The sequence below is a fragment of the Drosophila biarmipes genome, chromosome 2L (genome assembly GCF_025231255.1).
Source record: "Drosophila biarmipes strain raj3 chromosome 2L, RU_DBia_V1.1, whole genome shotgun sequence".
Taxonomy (NCBI): domain Eukaryota; kingdom Metazoa; phylum Arthropoda; class Insecta; order Diptera; family Drosophilidae; genus Drosophila; species Drosophila biarmipes.
In genome coordinates this window covers 18,485,383-18,513,179 of record NC_066612.1, presented here as the reverse complement: position 1 = coordinate 18,513,179, position 27,797 = coordinate 18,485,383, and the positions used below count along the sequence as shown (strand labels likewise).

The window sequence follows — 27,797 nt, the reverse complement described above, 5'->3', positions numbered from 1 at the left end:
AGGGAAACGTTTCTATAAGACACACAAGCCCCAAGTCGTTGCCTTTGCCGGTAACTTACAGTGTACATGCTCATAAACGCGTGGAAGAAACTCATTTAACGGGTTTTCAAAATTCATTTCGGAAAAAATTGTCTGATGGAATTATTTATTTTTAAAGTTTGTTACCCCTTATTTTCCAAAGCGTCGAAATGAAAATGTAAATTGCGACACCAAATTCTAAGCAACAGAAGGATTTTAGAAAAAAAGCTTTCACTTTAAAACAGATGTTTCAACCATTATTTAACAAACATACTTGAAAAGTATTTAAATTAAATAAAGAGCAGTCTTAAAATGTGAAGGTTTCTAAAACACAATTCAAAAGAAATTGTACAAAATAAACTTATTTATTTCAATTATAAATACAGAAAAGAAAACAGAAAACAGAAATAAAAAAGATAATACAAAATTATCCCTGTTTTCCCACAAAAAACACTGAAACATAGTTTTATGTATTTCGCTATAATTTGCTAATGGTTAGGTATGTTTTTTCCATTTATAGTTACACTTTAGTTTCATTATTTACCTTTTAAAATGATAGAATATCCTAAATTGTTTAATGCGATTTAATGGTCATAGCTGAAAACACAAAAGAGTTCCCCAAATTCCTCAGCTAAAATTAATTCTTAAAACAGTTTTTTGGTGTTAGATTTAACCAGTGGAAAGGACTAAAATGTTCTTCAAGCTAACCCAATCATTTGTATCGTTTTTCTCGTCTTGATTGTCATGCCTTTAGCCATCAAAGGAAATCAATTAAAGGAGGGTTGAGGCTGATGGACGTACGCACAAAACAGATTTTAGACCAAGTTAGCAGAGTTTTCTTTGATTTTCCTATGCTTGATAAGTAAGTTCGATTCTTGTTTCTTTGCTAATTCGTTGAAATGTTCTAACAAGCATGCGATGCCATTATTTGTTTGTTTACATCTATATAATTCTATATATAAGAAGTTGTATATATATTTTGGTTGATGACGCCCAAGAACGCATGCCAAGGATATAATATCATGCAGCTTGACTTCTATTGCACTTTCTAAAATGTATATTATTTCGTTAACTAATCCTTTATCGTTAGATTTCTTCGTTTTTTGGACTGACTTGTGGGTTGCATTTGTTTGTGGTGGGATTTGGATACTCAACTAATATTCTGTCTCTTTAACCATGTTATTAGGACCTAGCGTATTTTTATAAGTATTCCATAGTTTATGCGCATATTTGTATTTTACACATTGAGATGCAAAATGGTTTTTTTTCTTGTTGACCTACCAAACTACACATCCAGTTTGTAAAGCAAGTGGTTCGCTTATATATTACAGTTCTTGGAAATGAGATAACAATTTTGTTTAAAACAAAAACTGATTCACAATAACCAAACGTACTTAGTCGTAGTCGAATATATTTAAAAGCTAAATATATTTCTTGTTTTTAGGTACACAGTTTACAAACTTTTGGAAAGCAAATTTTCGTAAATTGAACTAAAGTGGAATTTTGCTTTTTTGTTTCGAAAATTGCTGCATCTGCATAGAATATCACACGAATACGGAGGCAAAACCAAATTTATAGCAAGTCTAACAGCTCCATAACAGTTAACTTTCGTTATCTAACACAGCCACCCATGCATCCACTCAAAGATTCACACTCACACAGACTCAAGCGCAACTAAGGAGCCGATTAGCAAATTATTCTAGCAAAGATTGAGATTCCCTCACCCCCACCTGGCCAGCACTGCCGTTCCCCATGCCCTGCTCCTGCGCGATGCCCTCGCAGCCCGCCGACGGCTCCTGGACCTTGATATTCAGCAGGGGCGTCTTGATGTCGGAGGCCTCCAGTTCGGTGGTGGATTCCAGAGCAGCTGACTCCGGTCCGTGGAGCTCGACGGCAGCAGGAGCCACAGGCTCCGCACTTGTCTGAGACTTACCCTAGAAAAAGAAATAACAACATTATCGTTGGCACTTTGTATACTTCAAAATAACATTCGAACAACATCTCAGAAATCGCAGAAAACGTTACTATTTAGGGTACTTATAAAGGCGATTGAACATAAATGTTTAAAAAATGTTAAGTTAATTTTCTTTATCTGTTATAAAATTTTTATACTATTTATCAGGGTTTTTGTTAACCACAGAATGCCCACCTGCAAATAGTAGGTCATCAACTGTCCCTTTCCCTTGACAGCTACCAGACCCCGCTGTAGGAATGTGTAACCAAATGGCTGCAGAATATTGCATGTTTCCTCGGTGACCTGGATGGCTCCCGCCTTTCCTGTGCTCTCCATGCGCGAGGCCACGTTCACCGTGTTCCCCCAGATGTCGTAGTGCGGCTTACGGGCCCCAATGACGCCCGCCGTGATCGGTCCATGATTGATGCCCATCTTGAGGACGAAGTGATTGAACGACTGCTCGTTGATGCCCTGCAGGGCGTGCTTCAGTTCCAATGCAAATTCCACCAAAACGGCGAGGTGGGACCAGCGTTCTGTAATGGGCGCGTCATTCCGGAGGTTCCGCTGCAGGTTTATGCCGCTGGCCGCCATGTAGGTGGAGCCGATGGTTTTGATTTTGATGATGTCCTGGAACTGCGGCAGCTCCAACAACTGAAATACAAGTTTTAATATGTAATTTAGTTTCTATTTGTAAAATATAGTGATGTTAGTACACCCACATAAATATTCTAGACAAATCCTAGGAATTATGGGAGCAATTACTTACTGCATCAAAATCAGAGATAACCTCGTTGAGAAAACGTAGACACTCCAAGCCCTGATTGTTCACCGTCTCTTCGGAATAGAAGTCTGTAAAAAAGATTAACTATTAACCTTTGTTGCATACCTTAGAGGCATCTTTTTATCATTTCTATATGGCATATCTCAACCACCATTAGGTTCAACTTACCCGAAAAGTTTGGCATACTGGCGAATAAAACGCCCACCTCAGCATAACTCTGGGAGTAGAGATCGTCGTGGGAGCGCTTGGTGTTCTTCATGAAGTGCTCTGCCACATGAACAGGTAAGACGTTGTAGACCAAAGCCTCGTTGCGCTGTCGCATATCGTTGGCAGTCTCCTTCTGCTCGGCCACCTCTGTTTTCCATTTGAAAATCACCCTATCCTCGTGGTCCATCTACAATTATATGACTCATTGAAGCTCCTTTACGCATGAGCTTACATTGAACTCACATGTCTGGCCAAGGTGCTTAACGCTAAAGCAGCTACTACCAAAAGTCCTGAAGCGCAATACCGCGTAGATATGATACTAAAATAGATAATGACTAATTAGAAACCATTTTATGGAAGGGATATAAACTAATTGCTCGACTTACGGTTGGTGTGCAAAGTCATCTTCCAAAGCATATAGGTCCTGCATAATGAATATGTTGAAGTAGCAATGCAAAGCTGTTTGGCATTAAAATTGTTAAATTAGAATATAAAGTGTTATTATTTCATCAGAGTTACCTGCAATGGACAATAGCAGCAGTATCTTGGTAAGATGGGTTAGTTGGGCAATCACGGCGATCGCAATCAATATGAGGACTCCAAAATTACTCAAGTAGGACGGATATAGGAATCGCTCCCGAGGCACTGCCTCGCGCATTTGCTCCACAAAGGAGGCGGGCAGCAGGTGCTCGGCGGTGACCACCCCCTCCATCTCCACGTCCACCTCGCCCTCCAGGCCGGCCGTGGCATTGAATTCGCTTTCACTCACAATGTGCTCGGTGCGCACGAAGGTGACGAAAAAGAACTGTCAAGGAAATAGAGGCCAATCAGTACTTAAGGACTTGAGCACGCCTTACAACACTCGCGCAAAAGTCCCCTAAAACTGGTTTGTTCAATAGAAAGTACAAAATGTTTCATACTTCCTGATGAAAAAACATCCTTATCAAATAAAATAGGCATAGATATGAGGTAAATATTAACTACTGAATATTTAAGCAATAAATAATAAAATGTAACAAAAGTATTTTAATGGACCATAAGTTTTTAGACTTTTGACAGTGATGCAAAAACTTTTTGGTGACCGAGATCGCATAATAAATTAATATAAGTTTTAATTTATTTAAGGTACATAAGGTAGATTTAAAAAATTAGAACACTATTTAAGAAATACAACATATTAAACAAAAAATCTATAAGCAACGTCTCCTTTTTCCCAACTTTTCAACTACTTTTTTAGGATGAATATTTTGCTGAGTGCATGGACCTACTCGACATAAGCACATACTGACCATGTCGATGACATTGCTGAGGCCAATGGTGAGTGCAATAATTATGGCGGCCAGCTCACGGACGAAGGTAATGTCGTTGAAGCGCTTGCTCACGTCAACGAAAAACTTGGGCAGCATTCCGCTGAAGCTCTCTGCGATGCTGATCACAACCAGCATGGCGATCGGAACCAGCGGCGCAGCTATGTTGATGAAGTGCAGCGTGGAGCGTGGCAAAACCAGGTAGGAGTACAACACATCGATGCACTGCACCAGCAGAGCGGCGAGGAGCGGAAGTGAGCTGTACGGCTCTCTATATACGGCATACGATTGCTCCAGCTGCGGGTTCTTGAAGCGCAGGAATACGTTAGTGTCCTTGGTCAGGTTCCTGAAAAACATAAGTTCACTTTTTATTATAGTCCTTCCAATGAATATTTATTACACTAAATTATTGCTTAACACATAGTTAAATAGTTATAGGTACGTATGTTTTAGTGACACTTGAATACCTAACTTGGATACCTATAGTCCCTTGAATTGGTGAAAATTTTATATCAAATCAGATTAATATTCTCACAACTTTTTAAACCTTTCAGGGGGGTTTTTGCTTAATATTCTTGATTATTATACACATAAATTCTTCGACTTAATGGTTTAAAATACAAGTGTGGAACTCAAATCCTTTTTTACTTACTCGTGTCCATCGCGGGTAACGAGTTCGTCTTTCAATCGCTGCTTAAAGTTCTCCAATTTCACCTGTTCTTCTTCGTCTTCCGCCACTGCTGTTTGGTGTCCATTGGACGCGGAATTCTGCGCCAGGAGCTCCTCATCGTCCAAGGTGTTGTCATCGTTGTCATCTTCACCTGCCACGACAGCGTGTGTCGAGCCATTGGGACTGTGGAGGGAGTTCTCGGCTTGGGTTTCATTGATTTTCCTTGCACATGGCGATGCAAACTGGGGAAATGGATTACATTTTTAAAAAACAAGATGCTTGGATAATTAAATAGTACAGACATTTTTAAGATTATTTTTAAAAGGGTTTCTTGGTTAGTTATTGCATTTATTAATGCCTTTGGTGAAGACCAGACACAGAAGGTTCTTACACACAAGCACCTGAAAGTACTAAAAGCCCCACCACTTACCGGCTTAACCACCTTGGTGATGAAGTACGTCTTTAGCCCAGCGATGCGCAACAGCTCCTCCCGCTTCTCCCCAAAGGCGGGCTCCACCTCGAACTCGCCGTTGAGGAAGGCCAGCGTTTTGTCCGAAATGTGAACGCGTCTGGACAGATTAGAGCGAATGAAATTTGCATGAGTACACATCGGCCATAAGGGAGTGACGGAGCTGGCAAAACAGACCCATAAATTTGCATGCCAAAGTGACAGAGTGACAAAGTCAAATCATAACAAGCACACTTGCCACAAGTCACGATGGTCGGTTATCAATTATGCAACAGAAGTGGGGGAGTGACGTGAGAGCAGTTAAAGGCAAGTAACTAAGTAACTCACCCAGCCTTCCCGCTCGATTCCATTTTATTAGCCAGCTCTACGTCCTTGGAGTAAACGTCAAACTGCCACTGCCGCTGGCCAAGAATGCCGGCGAGCACGGCTCCCGTGTGAATGCCCACACGCATATCAACAGGTGAGTTGGCCTTCTGCTGCACATACCTGCAAACACGCAACATGGACAGGTGAGTGAGTGGATGGCTGGATGGCTGGGTGGATGGTTTGTTGGTAGCGCCGGAAAGTATGCTTGGCGAAAAGCCTTTCTCCTGAGGAGCGAGCGTGGCTAAGTGCAATTATTATTAATTGAACAAACGTTGATTTGGCACCGCCCTTCGCCCTCGCCCTCGCCCTCGCCAGTCGCCTGTCAACCAGTTTTCCCCACTTTCCCCAGGGAGCTACTTGGCTGTCTCCAGCCCGCTACTCACTTGATGGCCTTCACCATGGAGAGTCCCATGTGCACGCACATGACGGCGTGATCCGGTCGCTCGTCGGGGGCACCGCTAATGCAATAATAGCAATCGCCAAGAATCTTGATGCGCAATTGTTGATATTTCTATGGGGGACACAAACGTGATTTAGTACCAGTCAAGCAAGGAGCAAAGATGAAATCACACTTATAACAAAATTTGTGTTAAAAAATAATAGGAACTCACTTTAATACAGAGCCTTAATCGCTCTATATGATTAAAAAATATGTTGACCAACATAAGACACCCACAAACCCTGCCCATAAAAGCAAACAAACGAACTGAAAACACAATACTCCCCCAAGTCAGGTGAGGATAAACAGACCCCCACTTGGGAGGCCCATCCCATTTAACCCGAGCCAAGCCCAAGCAAAATCGCAGTCAAATTAAGTGAACCCAAAAATAAACCGGGAAACCTTCCGCACTCAACGAAACCGCAAAAAGAGCTCGCTCGAAGGAAAAAATCAACTCGAAACATTATATACGCCTGACTGGACATAACTTTTGTTGGTCATTCCCGCCCCACGCCATGAAACCCAGAAAGAAAGCAAACATACTAAAGAGATAGCGGAATGGAAAATGTAAACTGGAGAACAGAAATGAAAATAAAAATGTGAATTAAAGTTGAGAGCCACCCGAGAAGGGGAAACGAAAAAGTCTCTCCTGTTCTAGATGGCGTATCTTAAACATCATAATCATCATTAGAAGAAAATTCTACGGCTCGGACCTCGCCCCCAAAACCCCGACAGGTGAATGAACAGCTGGAATAATACCAACGAAAAAACAACGCAGAAAAGAAACAATGGAAAATGTTAGAGAGGAAAACACAGGGAAATATTACCTCGGCCAGCCTATCGAAGCGTGCGAAGAGCTCGTTAAGCATTTTAACCAAATCTTGGGCGCTATACGTCGAGGAGATGGCGGTAAACCCAACGATATCCGCATACAGTATGCTTGTTTTGTACGAGGAAAAGTGGGAGAGATTCCGGAATTTAATAGTTAAGCAAGTGGCAATGCAATCGAGTTTTATTTAAATATTAACACCTACAAATATGCAGCATTAAATTAGGCAAAGGAAGTGGAATGGTAATGAGTTCTCCTTGCGAATTGGAACTGTTTCCGACTGGAATACCTCTAATGAATAATTTTTGTAACTAAGAAAGTGTAGCTCTTAAAGAGGACCTTTGAGAAATCGTTTGTAATTTATTGTTATTAAATAACGTAATGGTCATAGGTCTTATTTAACTTTAGATGAGTTTTTAAAAAAAACACCGGATTTGTGGACGACACATGTGTGCCTTTCCTATGAAGTCTTAGACAAGCATTCATACAAATTGTACTGCATTATAACTTAAATGTATCCTAACGTTTCATTTTATTATACCTTCTATAACGGTATAAACAAGATAGAATTCATTAGAATAAAGACGTACCTCACATTTTCGTGCCGACTCATATAGATCTTTTTAAAAGCCTCCGAACTAGACGATCCCAGATCCTCGCGCATCTTAATGGCCACATGCTTGGGCAGCACGGACAACAGGAGGCGTTCCTAGTGTTGATAATGGTTATAACATTTATTTCCAGGCACTCCTAACTCATAAAATCGATGCTCACCTGCTCGGCCGACTGCTCCTCGATGACCATTTTCACCTCCAGGCTCTTCTTTGCCTCGAGGAAGGCTCGCTTCTGCTTGGCCTCGCCCATGAAGTAGTACAGGAGCCCGATCAGCGCGGCTGTGGCAATAAGAACCGCATTGGCCGCCAACTGATTCGAGAGCAGCGTGTCATAGCGGGAGTAGCCCACTGGCAGGCTGAGACAAATGAAATAAGTGATGCACCCAATCGACAGACCAAGGAAAATCAGTGGCAACGGCAGCGTCACATAGACCAGGAAGTTTAGCAAGATGGCCCAGCCAAGAACGTCCCTAGAATGATGTGTAAATATAAAACAAGTTAGTTTTATCTAGTTTTATATAGGCAATATATAAAAGGTCTGCCCGAATATCATGGACAGATCGATAAATAAATAGATTAAAGAATCAGATAAAAGAAGACTCCAAAATTATTTGTTTTACTAAGTTTAATGTATACATTGTTTAAGTGCGATCAAAGTCGTTCAGAATAATTCAGTAATGGGTACTTACCTTGGAGAAAAGCTAGGCTGTAGGATAATGTAGGCGGCAAAGTGGAGAATGCTCAGGAGCCACAAAGCCCGTGGTATAATCGTCAGCAGTATTTGGTGGAAGCGCTTCAGTGCCGGTTGCTCAGAACGTCGACCGATGTGCAGAAGAGCTGTTAGAGCCAAGTACGCTACCAGCATACAACAGTTGACCACTGTAACACGTTCGACATAACATTAAATGATAAATAAACTTTACAAACTTTAACGTTCAGACAAACATATATAATTTATGAAGGTCGCTCTTAAGCCCTTGTAGTGGAACCCTAAAATAGTCTAGATAACTTGCCTTGGGAAATGTTGTACATTTTTACGAAGAACCTAATGACTCTATAGTTTTTAGTTACTACAACTTCGAAAAATAAACTTTCTTTTAGGCAGATCTCTCAAAAAGTTTCCCCATTTCCTAGGTGTATGAAAAAGATTATTTACCCTTTAAAAAATGGATTCGAAAAGACACTTTTTCTTTCAAAACAGAAACTTGTTTTCCTGGGATACTTTTATGTTTAGAATTTGACAATGTTAGTAACACCATGGGAAATTTTTAAGCATTGTTGCTAGCTTCAGTGATATTAAAAAAAACATTACTTCATTAATTCTCTGACCATTTCTTTGACAGCTATATGTTAAAGTCGTCCGATTTTAAATAATATAAAAAATGATATTCCAAATAAGATAATAAGTCAAAAAACACCGAAGCTATAATTTGTTTCATATTATTTTCCCAACCATTTTCCGATCCTTCCTATGACAGCTATGAGATATAATCGTCCGATCTTTATAAAATTAAATTCGAAATTCGGAACTAATTAATAAATCCTAATTCGAAGCGTAGGAGGTTATATGTTAATGTCCGATGTTGATAAAAATTTAATTCAAAATTCAGAACTATAAAAATTTCATTTTAAGCGTTAGAGGTTATATGTTAAGAAACACCAAAGATAAATATTTATTTAAAAATTTTTTTTCGATAATTCCTATGGGATCTATAGGAGCTATAAGTTTTCGGATCCAGCTGGTTCCGACTTATATACTACCTGTAATAAAAAAGAAGAAAAAGCTTTAGCCCGATAGCTTTAAAACGGAGACACTAGTTTGCTTAAAAACGGACGGGCATGGAAAGGGCGACTTATATAGTGATGCTGATCAGGAATGAAATCAATATACCCTCGGCAAGGGTATAAAAGTGTCTTTGATCAAATAGAGACCGAGCTGATCGTTTCTTCCTGTTTTGATAGTCTGGGAGCTCTGCTCCCGCTTATAACACTCGTTTCATGGCATCCACTTCCGCAACTCACCTCTGGTGGGCACCGCCTGATCCCATGGTATTACGATGGTCCAGATGTTGAACAGCACGGCCGCGAAGAGGAACCACTTGAGGCCGCTGCGGCGCTGCTTGATGGAGTAGTTGTGGTAGAGTTCGTTGAGGACCTGCTGGGGCAGGATGACGACTCCGCCGCCGGTGATGCCCACGCCGCCGGCCACATCGCTGTCGTTCTGCCGCCGACGAGACGGTGTCTTCTGGCGCTGCGTCTTCGATTTGCTGGGCGTCGAGGCGGCCGTCGCCTGGCCGTTCTCCAAATTGGTCTCCTTCTCCTCCGGCATGCTGCTGGGATGCTCGGATGCCTGCTCCTTGTGGTCCTTGGGATTCCGTTTAATTATTCGTTGATCGGCGACCCTCTCTGGGGCTCTCTGGTTTATGAATGAAGCAGAACCATTTCCCTGGCTTATTTATTTATGATGTTGGTGGGCAGGCAGCTCCTGGAAACTGGGAGACGACGCTTGGGTAAATAGAAGCAATGCGAAGCACAAACTCAAACACAGGCAGCAAGAAGCTGGCAGCAAGTGAAAATACAAACTCGCGTTAACGGTAAATTTGAGACTTAGTTCTGCTTGGTGGCGCCTCCTTCCGCCCCGCCCCCTTTTACCACCCGCTGCGGGTGGGAGCGAGAGGCAAGGCGGAAGCGTCCTTGTGCCAGAGCGGTGAGCGTGTCGCTGTGTGTGTGTATCTGTCTGTGTGGTTGCCCCGCACAGTGGTCCACATTCCTTCAGTGCATTCCTAATATACTTTGTAATGCTTCCGCTAATCTCTAAAAATATTTTTGGCCGAATCGCACATTTTTTTCGCATCGCTAGACAAGCCCATGAAAATAAATTATGATAAGAGTTGCCTGAAAAGGCCATATTCTTATCTCCCGACACATGCCGCAAATTACAAATTTTTTTAGACACTTTTTTTAGACACTTTCCCTGGGGGCAAAGCTAACCGATAACCTAGCAATTTTAATTAGCTGACAACAAAGCATACAAATTGTAAGCTCAACACTGGGATTTAGAAAATTACCTAAAAAATACCTAAAATTACTTTCATTTCAATAAAGTCGCACTTAAATTTTGAATGTGGGTAAGAACGATAAGATCTTAATGGCAATAATGATGGAAATTATGTCAGTCACTAGCCCCACAACTCCCACCCAACCTGCCCGAAAACCTCAATATCCTGCTTGCAATATGCTTCCCTTCCGTCGCCTGAATGCAGGGAGGCAATTTCCGTTGAGCGTTAATTAGAGAAAATTGAGTTTTCTATTTTAGCCACAAATTGAAATTGACTTGTCAAAATTCATGCAGGGGGCTGGCCCTGCCGTCCTTGTCCTATCCTGCCCTAGATATGAATAAATTATGCATTTTTCTACCGCATTCGACACCCGCAGAGACCACTGTAACGTAACGGTAAAGTGGGGAATCTCTCCGCTCTCTCTCGCGGGCTCGCTCTCTCTCTCTCTTCCCCTTTATTTCGACTACCGCTTCCTTCCCCCTCCCCACCTTGCCTATGATTGCCGAATATATTCAACTGAGGCGGACTGTGTAACACAGCTCCTTTCTTTTTCCTTACGGAAAATCCTTTTTGCGCTAGGTATGCGCGTACATGTGTTTGTTCGTGTTTGTGTGGGTAAGGCTGATTTGCTCAAGGTTCGTTTTAATGCGTTCTGATTTTGTTTGTATAGCTTCGCGCGGGTGTGTGTACACCACACACACATTTCTTATTTCTTATTGCACTGCAAACGGGAGTTTTCGATTTTAATTTTAATCCAAATAACTGACACCCGCGACGGCCTGTAAGGCCCTCTCTTCCGTTCTTCCGATGTTCGGGAGGCTGCGATAACCGTTATATAGCACGTACAGTTAGTCTTTTTCAGCACCCACTTCCTCTTTCGCTGCTTTCGCACCATTTAACGGTGGGTTCTTGAAACATACTTTGCCCCAGAGCAGATTAATCCCGTTTTTTCGTTGTGTTCAGTTTTTCCTGCTGGAGCTGTAACTCTGCTGCTGCCTGGCGACTTTCCACGCTCGGCGCCACGCGATTTCCTTCGACTAAACTAAGGCGCCCGATAAACTTGACTGATTGTCGAGTGAAAATTTTCGACAGTCAACAAGCCCCAGCAGCAAGGACTTCCGTTAGTTCGGTTCGCCTTCTCCCGGCTCAGAGTTGGAGCCAGAGAGCCAGAGAGAGCGAGAGCGCTGGAGAGCGAGCTTTTGCGGCTGAAAGTTCTGAGTGAGCGCATGTCCGCGAGCGGGGCATGCCACTGATAACGGTACAGCTGGCCAGCTTGATAACAGGCCCCTGCCAAATAGCCCGAATATTACCGCAAGCGCATAAAGTTAATTAGACAGCAGCGTTAATAATGCCTCTCGCCGAACGGTAATCGAACGGCGGAGCAGGAGGCAGAGCGCCAGGCTGCAGCTGGCCTTGAGTGGCATTGAAAAAGGTGCAGCTGCTGGGCTGAGAGAGAGTGTGTGCGTGCGTGTGCGAGTGTCCCTGTGCCTGTGGCGAGTGCAGATGCGAAGGAAATGCACAATAAAGCGGAAGACGTTTTGTTTCCTTAAGATGGGGGAGATTTACATTTACTGGTTATGAAGATTGTACAATGTACATCAATTATATGTAATAATAAATCCTGGGAGAAAGTGGGCGAATGTAACCAATTCTTCTCAGATTTCTGTAGAGTTAAGTTAGATTAATGTTAATGTAAAAAAAATGTATTATAATTTCCCATTCCTTAAATAATTTTATTTTATGCGATTTCAGCTAAAAATATTTTAAGAAAAATGGATCGTTTTATTTTTTGAAAATATGTGTTTATTTGTTAATCATGTAATAAATACATATGTTAAATCAAATAATAACTCTTAATTGTTTAACTTTGACTCCAATTAGGAGTACTAATCCACTTTGACTAATGCTTTACGTAGAAAATGATTAATTGTTACCTAAGATGTTTTTAATTTATTGATCTAAATTCTCTTTTTTTAATTGCTTAAATTATTACTATTACCTTAACACTTACCGATTTTCTATACAAAATGCAGGACTGTTTTTGTACTCGAAAACTTGAAAAACTATTGTACTAAAATTACTTATTAATCTTTTAAAATCTTTATTTTTTTAAAATAGTTGTTACCCGCTAAATATTATTATTAAAGAAATTTAATCCGAGTAAAGCATTCGAGAGTACAAGCAAGAACAAGCCTGTAAGTCTCACTCCTATTTTCTTGTCCGCTAGTGTGGTGTAAGAGGTGCACACAATGTTCCACGTTAAGGGACAGCTGCTTCTCCCTGCCAAAAGAGCCCAAAATAAAGAAGACATGTGCACCAAATACACAGCGAGACAACGAAATTTCCCGGCAGCTGCCTGCCAGTGCAATCCATTTTACTTTCGAATTAAACCGATCCAAAAAGCGGGCAAGGCCGTGGGTTACCTGGCTACCTGGAAAAGGCTTCAATGAGGCTGAAAAATTGTAATTTCCTCTTGTGATACAAAGGATTTTGATTGATTGTCGACTGCATAATGTTGTATGAAATCGGTCGATTAGTTTAGTTATGCCCTGACTAAAGGCGCAAAATACTTACCAATGGTTTTGCATTTTGAAATGTAAATCTTAAGCCAAAAGTACAGCTGGCCATCTTGATCCTGCAACATCTGTCCTTTAGCCTCCTTTTCTTGAGTAAAATAATCCCGCAGCGGATATAATGGCACGTGAGACTGCCTAATCTTTACCTGAGACGACCCTGAACTCTCAGGTAAGTTGAACAGATAAGAATGAATCTTTTCAGAAATTTAAACAAAAATGCAATAAAGCTTGAAAGCTGGCAACCCTTTTTAGAGATGAACCGTGATTCAGGAAAATGTAAACTTCAGCCCTATATCATTAAAAAGTAAGTATAAATGAATTCCAAAAAAGGGGACTAATTTTTCAGATACATTATTTTTACAATATTTTGAACAGCATGACTTAATTTTTAATAATAACCGTGACTCAAGAATAAGTTTCACCTCTAGCTCTCTCAAAGCTAAGACCGCTCTCTTCTGGTGTTGACTAACGTTGAACTGAGCGCCGCAAGCTGACAAAGCTCTCATCTCAAGGTTCGCCCGATAGCTTTTTACAAATAAAGCGCCAACAAAGCGGGGGAATACAATTGTGGAATTTGAAAGAATGGAGAAATAGCTGAAGGCCCCTGAATAACAATAAATGAAATTTCCTTTGTTACAGGCCCGAAAATCCAGTTTTCAAGGGAATCTGTTAAGCCGCAGGCAGAACTATCGACGGCAGAGGCCCGACGCCTACCAACACTAGAGCGCGCCGCTTTAAAAGCCGGTCCGACGCTCTTCGCTCTCTCATTCGGCGTTTTTCTTCGTGACTGTGTGGACGTTCTCACTTGTACGGCTAAATCTCCAGCAATCCAGCGACTTTCCTAGCAAAGCTACTGAAAGAGGAAGCGGCAGTTTGCACAAATTTATAAAATTTGCCAGTTTGCTGAAAACCCCAACTACGTGTTGAACATCGAGTCGTGTTTTTGGCGATCTTACCAAGAAACCAGCAATTTAAACGTGCTTTCGCGCTTCGCTTTCGAAAAGTAAAACACCAACAGTAATTCAAAATGGCTGATGTGGCTGAGCAAAAGAAGTGAGTACTTTATTTGGCGTTTTGTGTGTGCCTGTGCATTTTGTTTAAACAATTGGAGTGGAAATGGAATGGATTGGCAGCGAATTTCGCGAGTGTACATCTTTTTCGATGTTCGCCGCAACGGTTTGGAAAAATTTTCTTTTGAATTCTGTGTGTCTATATACGCAAAACCGCTTGGCGGCAACAATGCAGTTGTCTCGCTCTCGCCAGTGGACTGTAGGTGTGCGCGCAAAAAACGACGCCGTTGAATTTGGCGCGGCGTCATGCTGCCTTCTCGCTCACTCTCCGGCCGGCAAACCAACGACAACGAGAACTGGCTTGAGTGTGTTTGTGCGGTGGTGGTGGCGGCGGCAGCGAAGTAGTGTATTGTGCGAGTGTGTGCGTGCGCCAAGCGAAGTGCGCAAAAATGTATGTATGTTTGGTTGTTTGTGCGCGCATTCAAGTTGCCGCTCTTTTTCTTGTGCTGTTTAATTTCAGCTGTCTTCTTTTTCCTGGCCCTGTTTGCTTTTGCTTTAGCATTTGCTTCTTTTCCCCCGCCAACCCATTAATTTTCGTCGCCTGTCTTTCACACTCTTGTTCTGCTCGCTTAAAGCTCACAAAGCTTGGCATTAACTGCCTATGAATTCTTGTTCTCGCTTCCAGGTGTTTTGTCATTGCCAAAAATAATCGCAAGCTGCTTGCCGGCTCATGAACCGCATTCTTTTCGGTTTTTTTTTCTGCGCCTCGTATGTTCGGGGGTGGGATGGGAATGGAATGGCAGGAAAAAACCCGTTAAATCTTTTGTCTGTTGTCTTAGGTTGTGCCGGTTTTCTTTGGCATGGATGAGGAAAAAAAGGATAGCATAGTGGGTGTCTTTTGACCGTTATTTTTGTCGCTTTGCGTTGCACACTTTACAACTCACCCTCTCGCTTGCACTGCTGAACTCCCTCTCTCTGTCTCATTTGGCTACGTGACGCGCGCACATTTAAACCGCTCGTAGGTGCGTGCGAGCGAGACCACTATACGGGCGATCAAAAACCAGTTTATTTCCCCTCTCTTGGTTCGACCGTTTTATTTCAAACAAGTCGCGCTTTTTACTTTTTGCAAGTCGTCTGCAAGCATCTCTTTTATGCTTCCCACTTTTCGGCTGTTTCTACACACGCACACTCATGAAGGCATTCCGTTTATATGGAAAAGAGCACGCTGCCAAATGGCGCTCACCTTTTCTGGTTTCTTTTTGCGTCGCAGTTTGCACGAGTTGTTGCTCCCATTTATCATTTTACGGCAGCGACGCCGACGCAGGCAGATGTTACAATGATGCTTTGTGCTGCTGTTTTTGTTGTTGAAAAGAGGGGAATAGTGGGGGGGGGGGGGGGGGAGTGGCAAGAGGAAGGAAGCAAGGAAACGGAAAACCCCGTTACCGGCGCTAGAACGGAAAATTTTCCAATTTCACAAATGTTTGAAATACCCTTGTGTGTGTTCGGTTGTAACACGTCCATAGAAATTACTATTAGCTGGAAAATGTGTTCTGTATTTTCAACATATTGAAATGTGTTTTTTAATATTTTAAAATGCGTATTTTTCAACATTTTTAAATGCATATACTTTTTACAAAAATTGCCGCTAAACTCCTTTTAGAAGTACCAAAATTACGAATTCTTACTACCAATTAGTGTTTATATATCGGTTCTTGAATTAGTCATGCGAAGATAGATTCCCTTGTTTGAGGCATAATTTCCATTGTTTTAGCTTTGATCAATGCCACAAAACATAATTCTAACAAATAATAAATTTTTAGCTATGAAATATACTCACATCTATTTACTTATCTTGCCCTACAGCGAGACCCCCGTCGTCGAGAAGGTCGCGGCTGAGGAAGTCGATGCTGTGAAGAAGGACGCCGTTGCCGCCGACGAGGCAGCAGCTGAGAAGCCAACCACCACAGAGAACGGTGCCGCCGAGGAGGAGAGCGCCGCCAAGGAGAACGGAGCAGCCGCCGACAGCGCGGCAGCCGCCGATGCCGTCGATGGTGAGAAGGCGACCGCCGAGGTCGCTGCTCCCGCCGCCGAGGATGAGAAGGACGAGAAGAAGGACGAGGACAAGAAGGAGTCCGCCGTCGATGACGAGGAGGCCAAGAAGGAGAGCAGCGAAGCAGCTCCAGCTGCTGTTGAGAACGGCGCCGAGGAGGCCGCCAACGGTGACTCAACAGGTGTGTACTATGCTTGACCGATTCCGGGGTTCAGGTGCTAACTATTGTCCCTCTTCCTCTACCTACAGATGCTCCCGCCGTCGAGGCCGTGAAGCGGAAGGTGGACGAGGCCGCCGCCAAGGCCGATGAGGCCGTTGCCACGCCGGAGAAGAAGGCGAAGCTCGACGAGGCCAGCACAAAGGACGAGGTGCAGAATGGGGCCGAGGCTAGCGAAGTGGCCGCCTAAGGGAATCGCCCGCGGAGCAGCACACTCAGTAATCTACTTATAAAATACTTACTAACACAACAAACAAACGCAAATCACACAAATTACGGTTCTACCGCCGGCAACACGCACCAAACCAACCACCTACTCAGCGTTCGCACGTGTGAGCGGCTGAGGATGCATGGGTGGCTGCGTGGGCGGGCGGGCGCAATTCTCCAATAACAATCCTGCAAAAGGGAGCGTAGTCTTATAGCGTGTACCGATCGATCGATTCTCTCTGTCTCTACTAACAAAAACCAACAACCAACCAATCAACCAACAACAAACGAGAAACAACAAAAATCCATTATCATTTAAAAACCTTACTTAAAAACTTAACTTTAAAGCAAATTATATATAAAGCGAAAGATTAAGAGAAAAAGCAGAGTAAGCGAAATTAAGATGCGAGACCCTCTATGTTTTAAGATTAAAAGTTGTAAACAAAAAGCGTCAAATTTAATAATTGTAATAATAAATACGAAGCGAATGAAAAAAATTGCAAACAAAATCTCTAAATAAGAAAAGCAACATAAAGAAATTTGAAGGCAAAATCACTTTTTTTTGTCACTTAACAAATTTTAATTTTACAACCTTATCCTATATTGTGTATGAATATTTATAAATATATGAGACAAGCAAACCCACAAAACAGCAAAATGTAACAACAAGCTGCCAACAACAAGAACTCCCCCAGAAAAGTTGAAGTTTCTGCCACCTGGCGAAAAGAGACGAAACAAATCATACCATATAGACACAATAAAAACCACAAAAAAACTGAATAAGAAATTACATTTTTATATGCAATCAAAGCAAACAGTAAGTTCTTGAATAGACGGGCGACGGCACAGAAATACCTGTGTTTGGAACGCCTCTGCAACCATAACTTTGTTTACGTATAATCAAGATATGTAACTGTTTTACTCGCAACTTTCCGTTCCGTTACTTTCCATTGTCTTGCGCTCGAAATTGTTTGTCTGGGGCGTGTACTTAGCCAACCTTACTAATTTGTAAGTTAGTAAGCCGATTTCCACAAGCAGCCACCAACAAGAATCAGTTAGATGGGCCCAAGATTAGTAGTGGCCAAGAAACCCGGCATTCAGCAAAAAGAAAATTCGAGAACATACAAAAATAAATGGAAGAAAAACTTACAAAAACAAAACGCTACGCTAATTGTTTTATTCCTTATTTAAGGTTAGGTATCTGGTCGTGAGGACTGTGAACTCAACTGTACTTTCGTGGGTAAAAAGGAATGAATCGTGGTGGAAACCTTATCTCACCTGGAACCTTCTAGAAAAAGCTCATTTGGTTCTATCAGAACCAGAATATGTATGTATGAATAAGCGATCTGGAGCGTGAATCATTCATTTCTAGTAATTTTGGTTGCAAAAAAGCTCTTGTTTCGGCAGCTTTTAAATAAATATTGGATGAATCACGAATAGTAAACTTTCCTTGATATTCCTATGATGGCTGTATTTGGGTACGTATATATATGTAAATTATATATCCTAAAATGAACTCTTTTGTATTGGAAAGGGAACGATACTTCTTCAAAAGAAACTTTTCATATATTTCATAACATTTACTTGTTCCTTAGGGTAACTTTTTAATTGTTTTTAACTTTCGCATTGGTTTTATTGCTGATTTAAATGAAACATAGTTTTCACAGAGATATCATTTCAAAAATGTTGTATTTCTTTTTTTAAGCACCCTGTTACTATTATTTTGACCGTAGGTGCTTATTGTATGTTCTACGGATGGTCTGGCAAGGTCATTCAGAGCATTAAAATGTTTGGCAACTCCGGCGCTGCTTCTGCTTGGCAACGCCATGTCAAAGAGTTGCCACTTTGAAATATTCCACATTGAGCGGTCAATTTGAAACGAAAAATAGTTTAACTTGGCCGGCTTACATATAATAACATAATTACATATAAAAACATAATTACACAATTAAAATTCCAAACAATCAAAAATTCAACAAAAACCATAAAATATTTTCACTTTAAGTTTAGAAACGTACTTTCAGTTACATAAAAAAAATATTATTTCATACTGGGCCTTCGTGCCTCTGGTCACGAATTCTTCTTGGAAAACACTAGAAAAGCTTTTGTAAACATAATTTTGAAACGCAATTAAACGGCTGTGACCTAGAAAACGATAGACAATTAGATACAAACAAAAACAGGTTTTTCTCGCCCTTAAGGCGCAGTTTAAAATTGTTAATAAGTCGAATTCTTATCTTACTTATTTTGACAGTTCGTTTCGATATAGGATTCAAAATTTAAAATTTCAGTTGCAGAAGCAGCCGAAAGTGTTTTAGTATTTTTCGGGACTTCACCACGTCCGTAATGCAAAAACCGAGTCCCAACTGATAAGATAGCAGAAGAATCGCGAAAAGAGTGGAGAGCCGCCGTCTCTCTGCTCCCAGCAAAAAGCTTTCCACTTGGCCCCGATCGAAGGCGGCGAGTGTTAGTTAGTCGAAACTGAAGCGTTCTCGCGAGTAGACGCACCGAAACCGTTAAAAGTGCCTGAGAATCCGAACCCGCGCATGTACTTAATATAATACCATATTGCCATTGTTGTTGCAACTATATTTAATACCCAGTGACGTTGAATCCACGTCCAACAGCAGTCCGTTCAAGTGCTTTTAACCTCGTGCCGTATTATTGCCCCACATTGGTGGTGTGTGTGAGTGCCAGTGCCGTGCCTGCGTTCCGGAATCGGAACTACCTACCAAACGAGTACAAATATTTGAAAGAGCGGAGGACGATGTCCGCCAACCTGCAAAAGGTAAGAAAACCCAGACTCCCAGTCGCAGGCGCCGCTTGAACCTTTTCTCCCAAGCGCTTTGCGAATGTGTGGTGCTTTGCCAATGTTTTTCCCACACGCTTCGTGCAATGACCGCTGTTGTTGTGGGGAGCTTTTGCGTATTCAGATCGGAGCTGATCACTGGAAAGGTTTCACTTGTAACTGACGGCATTCCCAAGGAAAGGGGTTTCAGCCCACAAAATTCATGGGTTCGGAAACAAGGTCGCATAATACACCCAAATACATGATATCCTGATCCGTTGGTTGATTTTAAGAAGATCACGAAGACTCGTGTCCAGATCGTTGTGGTTTCGATTCCTTTCTGTTTCTTCAGTGCCTTCACTCCAGACTTGTTGTAATAAGTTGTGTCCTTCTACGGTTCATTGACTTCTTTATGAGAGCGTAGTATATGGTCTCGGAGTACCTACTCTGAAGCTCGATAAAAGAATCCACCTTATCTCAGACTTGTCTCGCATTCCATTTACAGTGTTTGCGATTCCTGGCTGAATCGCAATCGCACAGAAAGATTTCTTATCGCCACCCGTGGATCACTTCTTCGTTCATTGCCGTTGCCGTCCTGCCATACTCCCCGCTTATCAGTAATTTGGCGTAAAGTCATTTGGTTTATTTCGTTTTTGAATTGCGTGCGGCGCTCACCCGGTGATCAAAATTGAGTTTGGGGCGGTATAGATTGACTATACGATCAAATAAATTCAACAACATTGTTGCGGTTAGATAGTCAGTCACCAGTTTAATCACGTGTCTTGCCAGTCATTGCGCAGTTAAAATATCTATTGCAGTGCGACAGATTGTACTCCCCACTTTTTATTGAGTCATCTGTATAAAAGCCCTTATTCTGATTATATCTGTTTTTTTTTTCATTTCCCTTTTGTCGGTTAATCAGTAAATCAATATATTCAATAAAGTTGCATTCGCTGCTTCCATTGCATTACTGTCTCATTAGCAACTTGCACGTTTCTCAAAATTGAGCCCTAAATTCGGAATACCATTAAATACCCATTAGGTGGGGTTATTTGCTCATTATTAATAATAAACACCAACCGATTAAGGCGTTATCTTGATGGCAATAGATAAGATTCAGACGAATAACGAGTGCCCATAAATCAAAAGCTGTAATCACGCGATATCCTTTAATTATATTTACGATCAGATTGTAATATGTTGATTTATTTTATAATATATTGTATGGATAAACACGTTTTTGTATTTGATGATATATTTTTGAGTTATCTTCCTGACTGCTTAAATATGTTTGTATAAGAATCGCGAGTGACGTTTTAGGTCCAAAGTGACCATTGTCTAGTACCGAGCTAAGTTTGCAAAACCTTATCAGGGCATTTTGTTTTTTGGCGTTCGGCTTATCGATTTTAAAATGACCTATATAGTGCCGGTGGCGTTAGGCGTTGGCGACACACATGATTATACTAGGCCGGGGTTCTTTTCCGGAATTTAGACTAAACGTATGCTCAAAATTAAAATGTGTATACGTTTTCTAGGCTCCTATTAGTATTTTTGTTTAATAGTATTTAGGAAAGTGGCCCAATATATGAAATTATATTGCCTTAACTTTAAAGAGATTTATGGTCAAATTAACTATTTGCTGATAAGGTTGCGATTAAGACACGTGGGGGATCTATAAACCCTCAACTTACACACTTCACGCACAATTTATTATGGCCTTATACTGAGAGACTTTTGAGAATTTCGCTATCTTTATATAATAGTTGGCTGATAAATACGCAACTATTTATGCCGACGATAAGGCTCCGGAACAGGCTAATGAAATAATTGTGCCATTTACAATGGCAAGCGCCCGCTCGTTTTGGTTGGCGATTTTCCATTGCCAATTATCGTTTATACCTTTAGACATTTTGTGGCGCAAAAGTACTACATACCACCATTAGTACTACTAATGACTGCCTAGCTATGATTATTTCGAACACCACTTCTACATTTATTGCAGTTCTCAGTAAGCCATATCGCGTATTTATTGTTTACATGTTTGATTTCACTTTTCCGAGCGAGAAAATCAAAACAACAACTGTCTATCGCAACTGACCGGACGTGATAAGAGTGTGTGTGTTGTGCGTTTTCTTGTAAAAGTTGGATGGAAGATTTTCGTGCGTTGCAGATAGTTGCGTGGAAAATTCCACGGATTAAGTAAGAGGCCGCTACATCCGTCAAAGTTTGAGTAAATATGAAGTTGGTCCGGTTTGTTCTTGAATATAATAAATTACTTATAAATGAAGTTAAGATATAGATATGTGTATATAATATAGCTAACAAGCGGTTGAATTTAACTGTATTTGTGGTTAAAAAATGTTTCGCAGTTGATTTTAAATCAAGTTAAGATATATGTTCCTAAATACATGGGTGACTGAACTAAGGATAAGCAGCTCGGTTCATCGAACGATTCGGTGTCAAATTTGATCGAATGTTAAACAATTAATTAAAGCACTTGACCGTGTCAACGCCGCACGTCATGATTTTATATAAAACCGTAGATTACGAACAAACCCGTGTGGTTAAATATTAATCTAATCTAACGAATGCCAACACCAGCGTGTTGGGAAAGAATTACAGGCACATAGCCTTCGAACCGGGCACGTTTACCACTATTTTTACCTGTCATCACCCCACGAAGAATCGTGGAATCGTCGAGAACATCTGTTGAAAGTCCCAGCGAGGGAAATCCTTTTTCGGATTTCTACCTAGCCGCTAGCAGGTGAACATATGGCTAGCCTGGGGGTGGCGGCCCTAGTCTTACACCTATGGGGCAGAAACCACCACAGCAGCCGAGGGAGAGAGCGAGAGAGCTGCGGATTTACGGAGAGCTCTCTGTTTCGACTACCCTGGCACTGGTAGTCGGTAGTCCACGTCTTGGTCTTGCATCGATGAGTCAGTTTGTTTTTGTACGCCCAGCCGGGAACTACTTACCGCTTGGATCCGAACCTGACCGAGAGACTTCCTGAGTGCCTTCTCACATTTATATAATACGAGCCATATTATATAGCCCTTGAATACTTGGATTTACTGCGCGTAGCATGAGACTGAGAAATTGCACGAATAACAGAGCCCTGAAACGTCGCCAGCAGCAGGATGATATTATAGAGCAGAACTGTTGTCTGAGCAAACGGTGCAACTATGAAGATATAGGGCAACATTTTAAGCGAAATGTAAGCCGTCTTCTAAGTATTTATGCTAATTTCTTCTTAATCAGATCAAATCAGGAGTCGTATTTGAACTATCGATTGGCCCTCTGCTTCAAAAGCAGTTACTATAAATTTAATCAATATGTTTTACTCTTGCCTGTCTGCGCCTCTAATTGCATTTGCAATTTCCTACCTGCAGTGTTTTTGTTATTTTTAGTACACCCCCACTATTTCGCCAGGGCCAGTTGTTTAGTCGATTTTCCCTCTCTCTTCGGGACTCTCTTCCGCCGCTTTCTCTTTGCATTAATATTATAAAACCCTCACCACCCACCACCCTCTCACTCTGTTTTCCACAGGCCACCCTTGAGGAAATTCGCCATGCGGCCGCACGCATTTGCCGGGACTATCTAACCGGACGTTGGAAGGTGGCAACTCCTGAAAATTTGGTGGTGAAGCGCATAAGGTAAGTTACACAGTGCTTAAAGTTAGAATTTGGTTGCCAGAGTGCTACAAATATTTACTAATACATTTGCTAGTCTCTAATAATTTTTTTTTATATTTTTTAAAAAATACTAATTATTATCTTTTGAATAAGTTATTTTAGCCCTATCATTCGAACCCAGCATAACTCATTAATTTACTGATTTACCGGTCTTGTCGTAATATATACTACTACTCAGAAATGTGGAATCAGTATATTTATTTGCCAGAAGAAGAACTATTTAATGCAGATACTTTTATGATTCTTCACCATGACGGTGTTTGCTTGAATTTTCCTAGACCCCTTTGAATTGTATTTTTAGATTTTTGTTTTGTCTCAGAATTGGCGAGCGGCCTTCATTTAATGATTATATACAACCGGAACAGAATTATATTATTTTATGATTGATAGCGTAGGTCAGTATTCTTAAAATCATGGTTTTTTCAACAAAAGGTTCTTCTGATTGTTTGAACCATACTTCAACACAAAACGTCAAAGACTGAGCACTTCATCCTTTTTCCTCGCAGTGGCGGTCTGTCAAACTTCTTGTATTACGTAAGCCTCCCCGACTTGGACGACTTCGATGAGCTGGAGGAAGAGCAACCACAGCAGCAGCTGCAGGTAAATGGAAACGTCGGCAAAGACGTCATAGGGAGCGCCACATTGGCCCACAGTAGTCCCGTCTTCGCACGCGACGACGAGGAGGCCAAGGCAGGCGAGGTGGTGGGCGCGACTTCGGTGGCCACAGAGTTGGCTAACAACAACTACGACGACGACGATGACGACGCAGCCACCAGCGTCAAACAGGCCCACAAGCGTCAGCGGTTCGATAGCGATAGCCGCGACGCGAGCTCGCTGAAGCGATTGCACGCCCCCAAACAGGAGCCCCGTGAGGTAGGTCGTCCCCTAAAACACCAGGCTACCATGCTATACCCCTACCCCTAATCCACAGGTCCTGCTGCGCATCTACGGACAGACCCACGGCGATCACGCGCTGGAGAGCATGATCACGGAGTCCGTGGTGTTCGCCCTGCTCAGCGAGCGGAACTTCGGACCCAAACTGCACGGCATCTTTCCCGGCGGACGCATCGAGCAGTATATTCCGGTAAGTCGGTGGAATTATATTGGGATAATAGGATGGGATAATCATTCAAACTAAAGCGGTCAAGATACTCTTGAAGCATGCTTATAAAAAGTGATCTCTCTAAGGGCTTTTTGAAAGAGATTATAATATTATGTACTCCATTTACTTAGATTTGAATAATATTTGTTTTACTTTCATAATCCCCTTAGGCACGTTCATTGACCACAGCGGAGTTGGCAGAGCAGCGAATATTGATGAAAGTGGCTGAGAAAATGGGCGAGATCCACAGCCTCAACATACCCATGTCAAAGGAGCCGGATTGGATATGGAACTGCATGCAGCGGTGGGTTTCCGGCTTCGAGAGCATTGTGAAGGGCAATGTCCAGGCGAAGCCCAAATCCTCAGTGCTGCAGAAGCAAATGGAATTGATGCGCACCTTTGACTATGTACAGGAGATCGCCTGGATGAGATCGGTCATCGACGAGGGCGACTATCCAGTTGTGTTCTGCCACAACGATCTTCAGGAGGGCAACATTCTGCTCCGTCAGCCGCCAGCTGCTCAAAGTGAGCGCACGCCGCGGGAGTCCATAAGTAGCTTGAGGTGCGTTGAAACCCTATGATCCCATAATACCAACCCAAATGTTGTTATGATACTCAGATTCCTCCTATTTTGGTTAATTGTATTTAATAAGCTGTATTTTTAAAATCACCCTTTGAATGGGAATTCTACGATATAAGCAGTTCCCTCCATTATCATAATCTTATGTTGGATCATATTGACATTGATCCAGAGACCTTAACATTTTAAGACTTTACGCATATTATATTATATTATAAAAAAGCACTTATGACATCCCTGTTAATTAATATACCAAACAAGACATGTTTGTAGTTATTAACAAATACCGCCTTGATGTACTCTACAGATCCAATTTCGACGAAACTTTGGGCGACAGTCTTGATGGCAACAGCAACATCTCGGAACCGGAGACAAAGTGAGTATATCTCGAGAGTTCGAGAGTCTAGTAGACTGCTAACCCGTTGTTTTGTTGTGGCCTGCTAACCAGTAACTACTTGCCCATTGGCCCATTAGCCGTAAGTCTCTGCTCGCCAGAACCCTATATAACTCCCTACAATTCTAGATGGCCCCAATTTGCTGCGGTCGTGATTTGAGTTAAAAAAATGAGTGTGTGCTGGTCAAAATGCAAATGCAATTTGTTGGCCAAAGCAAAACAAATACAGGTTATTCATGACATTCGTTTGGAGCGAAGTTCGCCAAATACTAACCATATCCGTAAACTCTTCGTATCCCATATAGCAAATCGCACAGCGTGTCGCCGTCGCCTTGCCCGGAATTGGACACCACCAATGACTCGGCGCTGGATGCCAGCTTCACCACCGACAATGAGCCGGATCTCATTATCATTGACTTCGAGTACTGTGCGTACAACTATCGGGGCTACGACCTGGCCAATCACTTCATCGAGTGGACCTTCGACTACACCAATCCGCAGTTCCCCTACTTCTACCACAACACCAGCAACTGCGCGACAGTCCAGCAGCGGCGCGACTTCATCGTCAACTATCTGAAGAAGTTCCACGATGACGAGAACTACAATCCCACGGGCCAGGAGCTGGACAAGGTGGATGCCGAGATCCAGTTCTTCACAATGCTGTCCCATCTGTTCTGGAGCCTGTGGTCCGTCATCAATGTCACATCGTCCATTGAGTTCGGTTACTGGGTGAGTTTTACAAATGAGTGCTCTACAAGCATTATCGCAAAACGCAAATTTGCAAAATAAAGATTTCCATCGATATTTCAAAAACATCGATATTATCGATAAAGCGATCGATTGCTTAACAACTCCTAGTTAAAAATTTATTCATATTACTCATCTTTCAGGAGTATGGAATTGCTCGAATTCTGGAATATCAAAAGCTGAAGGCAGCCTACCTGGCTAAATGAGGGCAAACGTTAATCAAGGGCCGAAAATATCAACAACCTTCACTTAATCGAATCAGAACCGTACTTAAGTGGCCTTAAACATTAAAGTCCCTGCTCTCCATCTACCCGCCCGTCATTGTCCTCGTCTAGAAATGAGTTTGTAATGCTATTTTATCTAGTTGGCCCACAACAAGATTATATCACACTACTTCAATATTTCACAACGGAAAAGGGAAAGGTATCGAACCATTCGGAAAGACTAACTTATTTTTGTATAGAAAAATTAGCTATTTAGAACGCTGAAGAAAAAGTCGTAATACTAAATATTGCTGTGATTATTGCGTGAGACAGAAGACAGATAAAACGATGACAACAATTTTGCCCAACTCCACTTCTTGCTCCTGTTGCGAAAGTTCTGTTCCAACAGATTCGATCGAAAGTATTACAGGCACAGGACCCAGCACATCCCTATTATACGATCTAATGCACTCTGTGCTCTATACACATACACAAACTGGTATAAATTTCGAATTTATTACTTGTTCGAATTTCATTGATTTAAAACTTCAAAAATTACTTTCGTATATAAGTATTACTTTGCATTCTACTCACGAGTCGCCACACTATGTTACTTCTATACACTAAAAGCTTAGTTAAATTTTGTATCGAAATTATCTTTTACTGGATCAGTCGAGGAGTTCCGACGAGTACCTAGACTCGGCCAGCAACAATCATGTGTATTTTATGTACCTACCTAACTATCCCATATTCCTTATTAGAAAATAATTGTATGTTTTTAGATTTTAAAATATTTTTGCTTATACTTTTAATAAATAAATAAATATTAGAAACGGATGTATGAGTTTTATTTGTAGCTAACAAATATTCCATTATGTAGGCACCATTAAAAAATGTAAAAGACTTCGGCTTATCTATTAAAATCAATTCCCAATTAAGTAAATGTCTTACAAATTTTAGGGGGCTATGAACTGATATTTTGTTCTTATATCGTCAACTTTGGAGAGGAAGTGTGAGTGTATCCAATGCGTACTCCACAAACAAAGAACTTAAATAAAATTTAGCGACATTTTATTTTGAAAAAAGCGTACTTGCATACATTTTTTTTAGGATTTTAAATATTTATACCTCGAAACAAATTATAGCTTCGGTGTTTTTTGATATATTTTAAAGAATTTTTAATTAAATTTTATAAAAATTGGAGGACTCTAAAATATTGCTGAAAAAGAAACGCTTAGTGAAATAATGACAACAATCCTTTAATATTTAACATTTAACCAACATTAATTTCACTGCAAGGGTATACATACTTCTGCTTGCTGAAGCTTACTCCATTTCTCGTTTAAAATGTTTAAAACTACAACATTTTAAGATCTGTTGTTTAGGTATTTTTTTAATGTGCTTAATACGCGATGATTTCATATGAATATGATTTCTAAGCATTTATTCGATAGATTTTAAATTTTGTCGTACAACCCTACATCTACACCTCGACAAAAAACATAAAATTCTCTGAA

General features: G+C 41.4%; 3 protein-coding genes across 12 annotated transcripts; 2 read left to right on the top strand and 1 right to left on the bottom strand.

Moving 5' to 3' along the window:
- Positions 1–479: 479 nt before the first annotated feature.
- On the bottom strand, positions 480–11,767 carry LOC108033997 (adenylate cyclase type 3). 7 transcript variants are annotated; one of them, XM_017108724.3, is made up of 18 exons: positions 11,634–11,767; positions 9,677–10,146; positions 8,344–8,533; positions 7,815–8,124; positions 7,631–7,749; positions 7,039–7,150; positions 6,156–6,283; positions 5,734–5,892; positions 5,368–5,506; positions 4,920–5,179; positions 4,250–4,613; positions 3,480–3,765; positions 3,347–3,419; positions 3,204–3,279; positions 2,922–3,147; positions 2,739–2,821; positions 2,168–2,623; positions 480–1,952 (listed from the first exon to the last, which is right to left on the bottom strand). In XM_017108724.3, the coding sequence occupies exons 2-18, from the start codon at positions 9,981–9,983 to the stop codon at positions 1,713–1,715; spliced, it is 3,528 nt and encodes a 1,175-aa protein (XP_016964213.1). In that variant the 5' UTR covers positions 9,984–10,146; positions 11,634–11,767; the 3' UTR covers positions 480–1,712. The 7 variants fall into 7 exon arrangements, with proteins under 7 accessions (XP_016964213.1, XP_043950212.1, XP_043950213.1 ...); XM_044094277.2 differs by having other exon boundaries at positions 11,606–11,680; XM_044094278.2 differs by lacking the exon at positions 11,634–11,767 and adding an exon at positions 11,272–11,374.
- A 2,278-nt stretch (positions 11,768–14,045) lies between these two features.
- On the top strand, positions 14,046–17,560 carry LOC108034067 (brain acid soluble protein 1). Its single transcript, XM_017108822.3, has 3 exons — positions 14,046–14,342; positions 16,163–16,530; positions 16,599–17,560. Exons 1-3 carry the CDS (start codon positions 14,317–14,319, stop codon positions 16,754–16,756), a joined length of 552 nt encoding a protein of 183 aa, XP_016964311.1. The 5' UTR covers positions 14,046–14,316; the 3' UTR covers positions 16,757–17,560.
- A 1,681-nt stretch (positions 17,561–19,241) lies between these two features.
- On the top strand, positions 19,242–27,117 carry LOC108033974 (choline kinase alpha). Of its 4 annotated transcripts, XR_007763383.1 has the most exons (9): positions 22,505–22,776; positions 23,109–23,215; positions 23,761–24,127; positions 24,186–24,338; positions 24,527–24,918; positions 25,244–25,312; positions 25,385–25,412; positions 25,460–25,559; positions 25,636–25,752. XR_007763383.1 is itself a non-coding variant. In XM_017108690.3 (8 exons), the coding sequence occupies exons 1-8, from the start codon at positions 19,541–19,543 to the stop codon at positions 26,281–26,283; spliced, it is 1,596 nt and encodes a 531-aa protein (XP_016964179.1). In that variant the 5' UTR covers positions 19,242–19,540; the 3' UTR covers positions 26,284–27,117. The 4 variants fall into 4 exon arrangements, 2 of the variants coding, with proteins under 2 accessions (XP_016964179.1, XP_016964178.1); XM_017108690.3 differs by lacking the exons at positions 22,505–22,776; positions 25,385–25,412; positions 25,460–25,559 and adding exons at positions 19,242–19,561; positions 26,221–27,117 and having other exon boundaries at positions 25,636–26,059; XR_001768708.3 differs by having other exon boundaries at positions 25,385–25,559.
- The last annotated feature ends 680 nt before the right edge of the window (positions 27,118–27,797 follow it).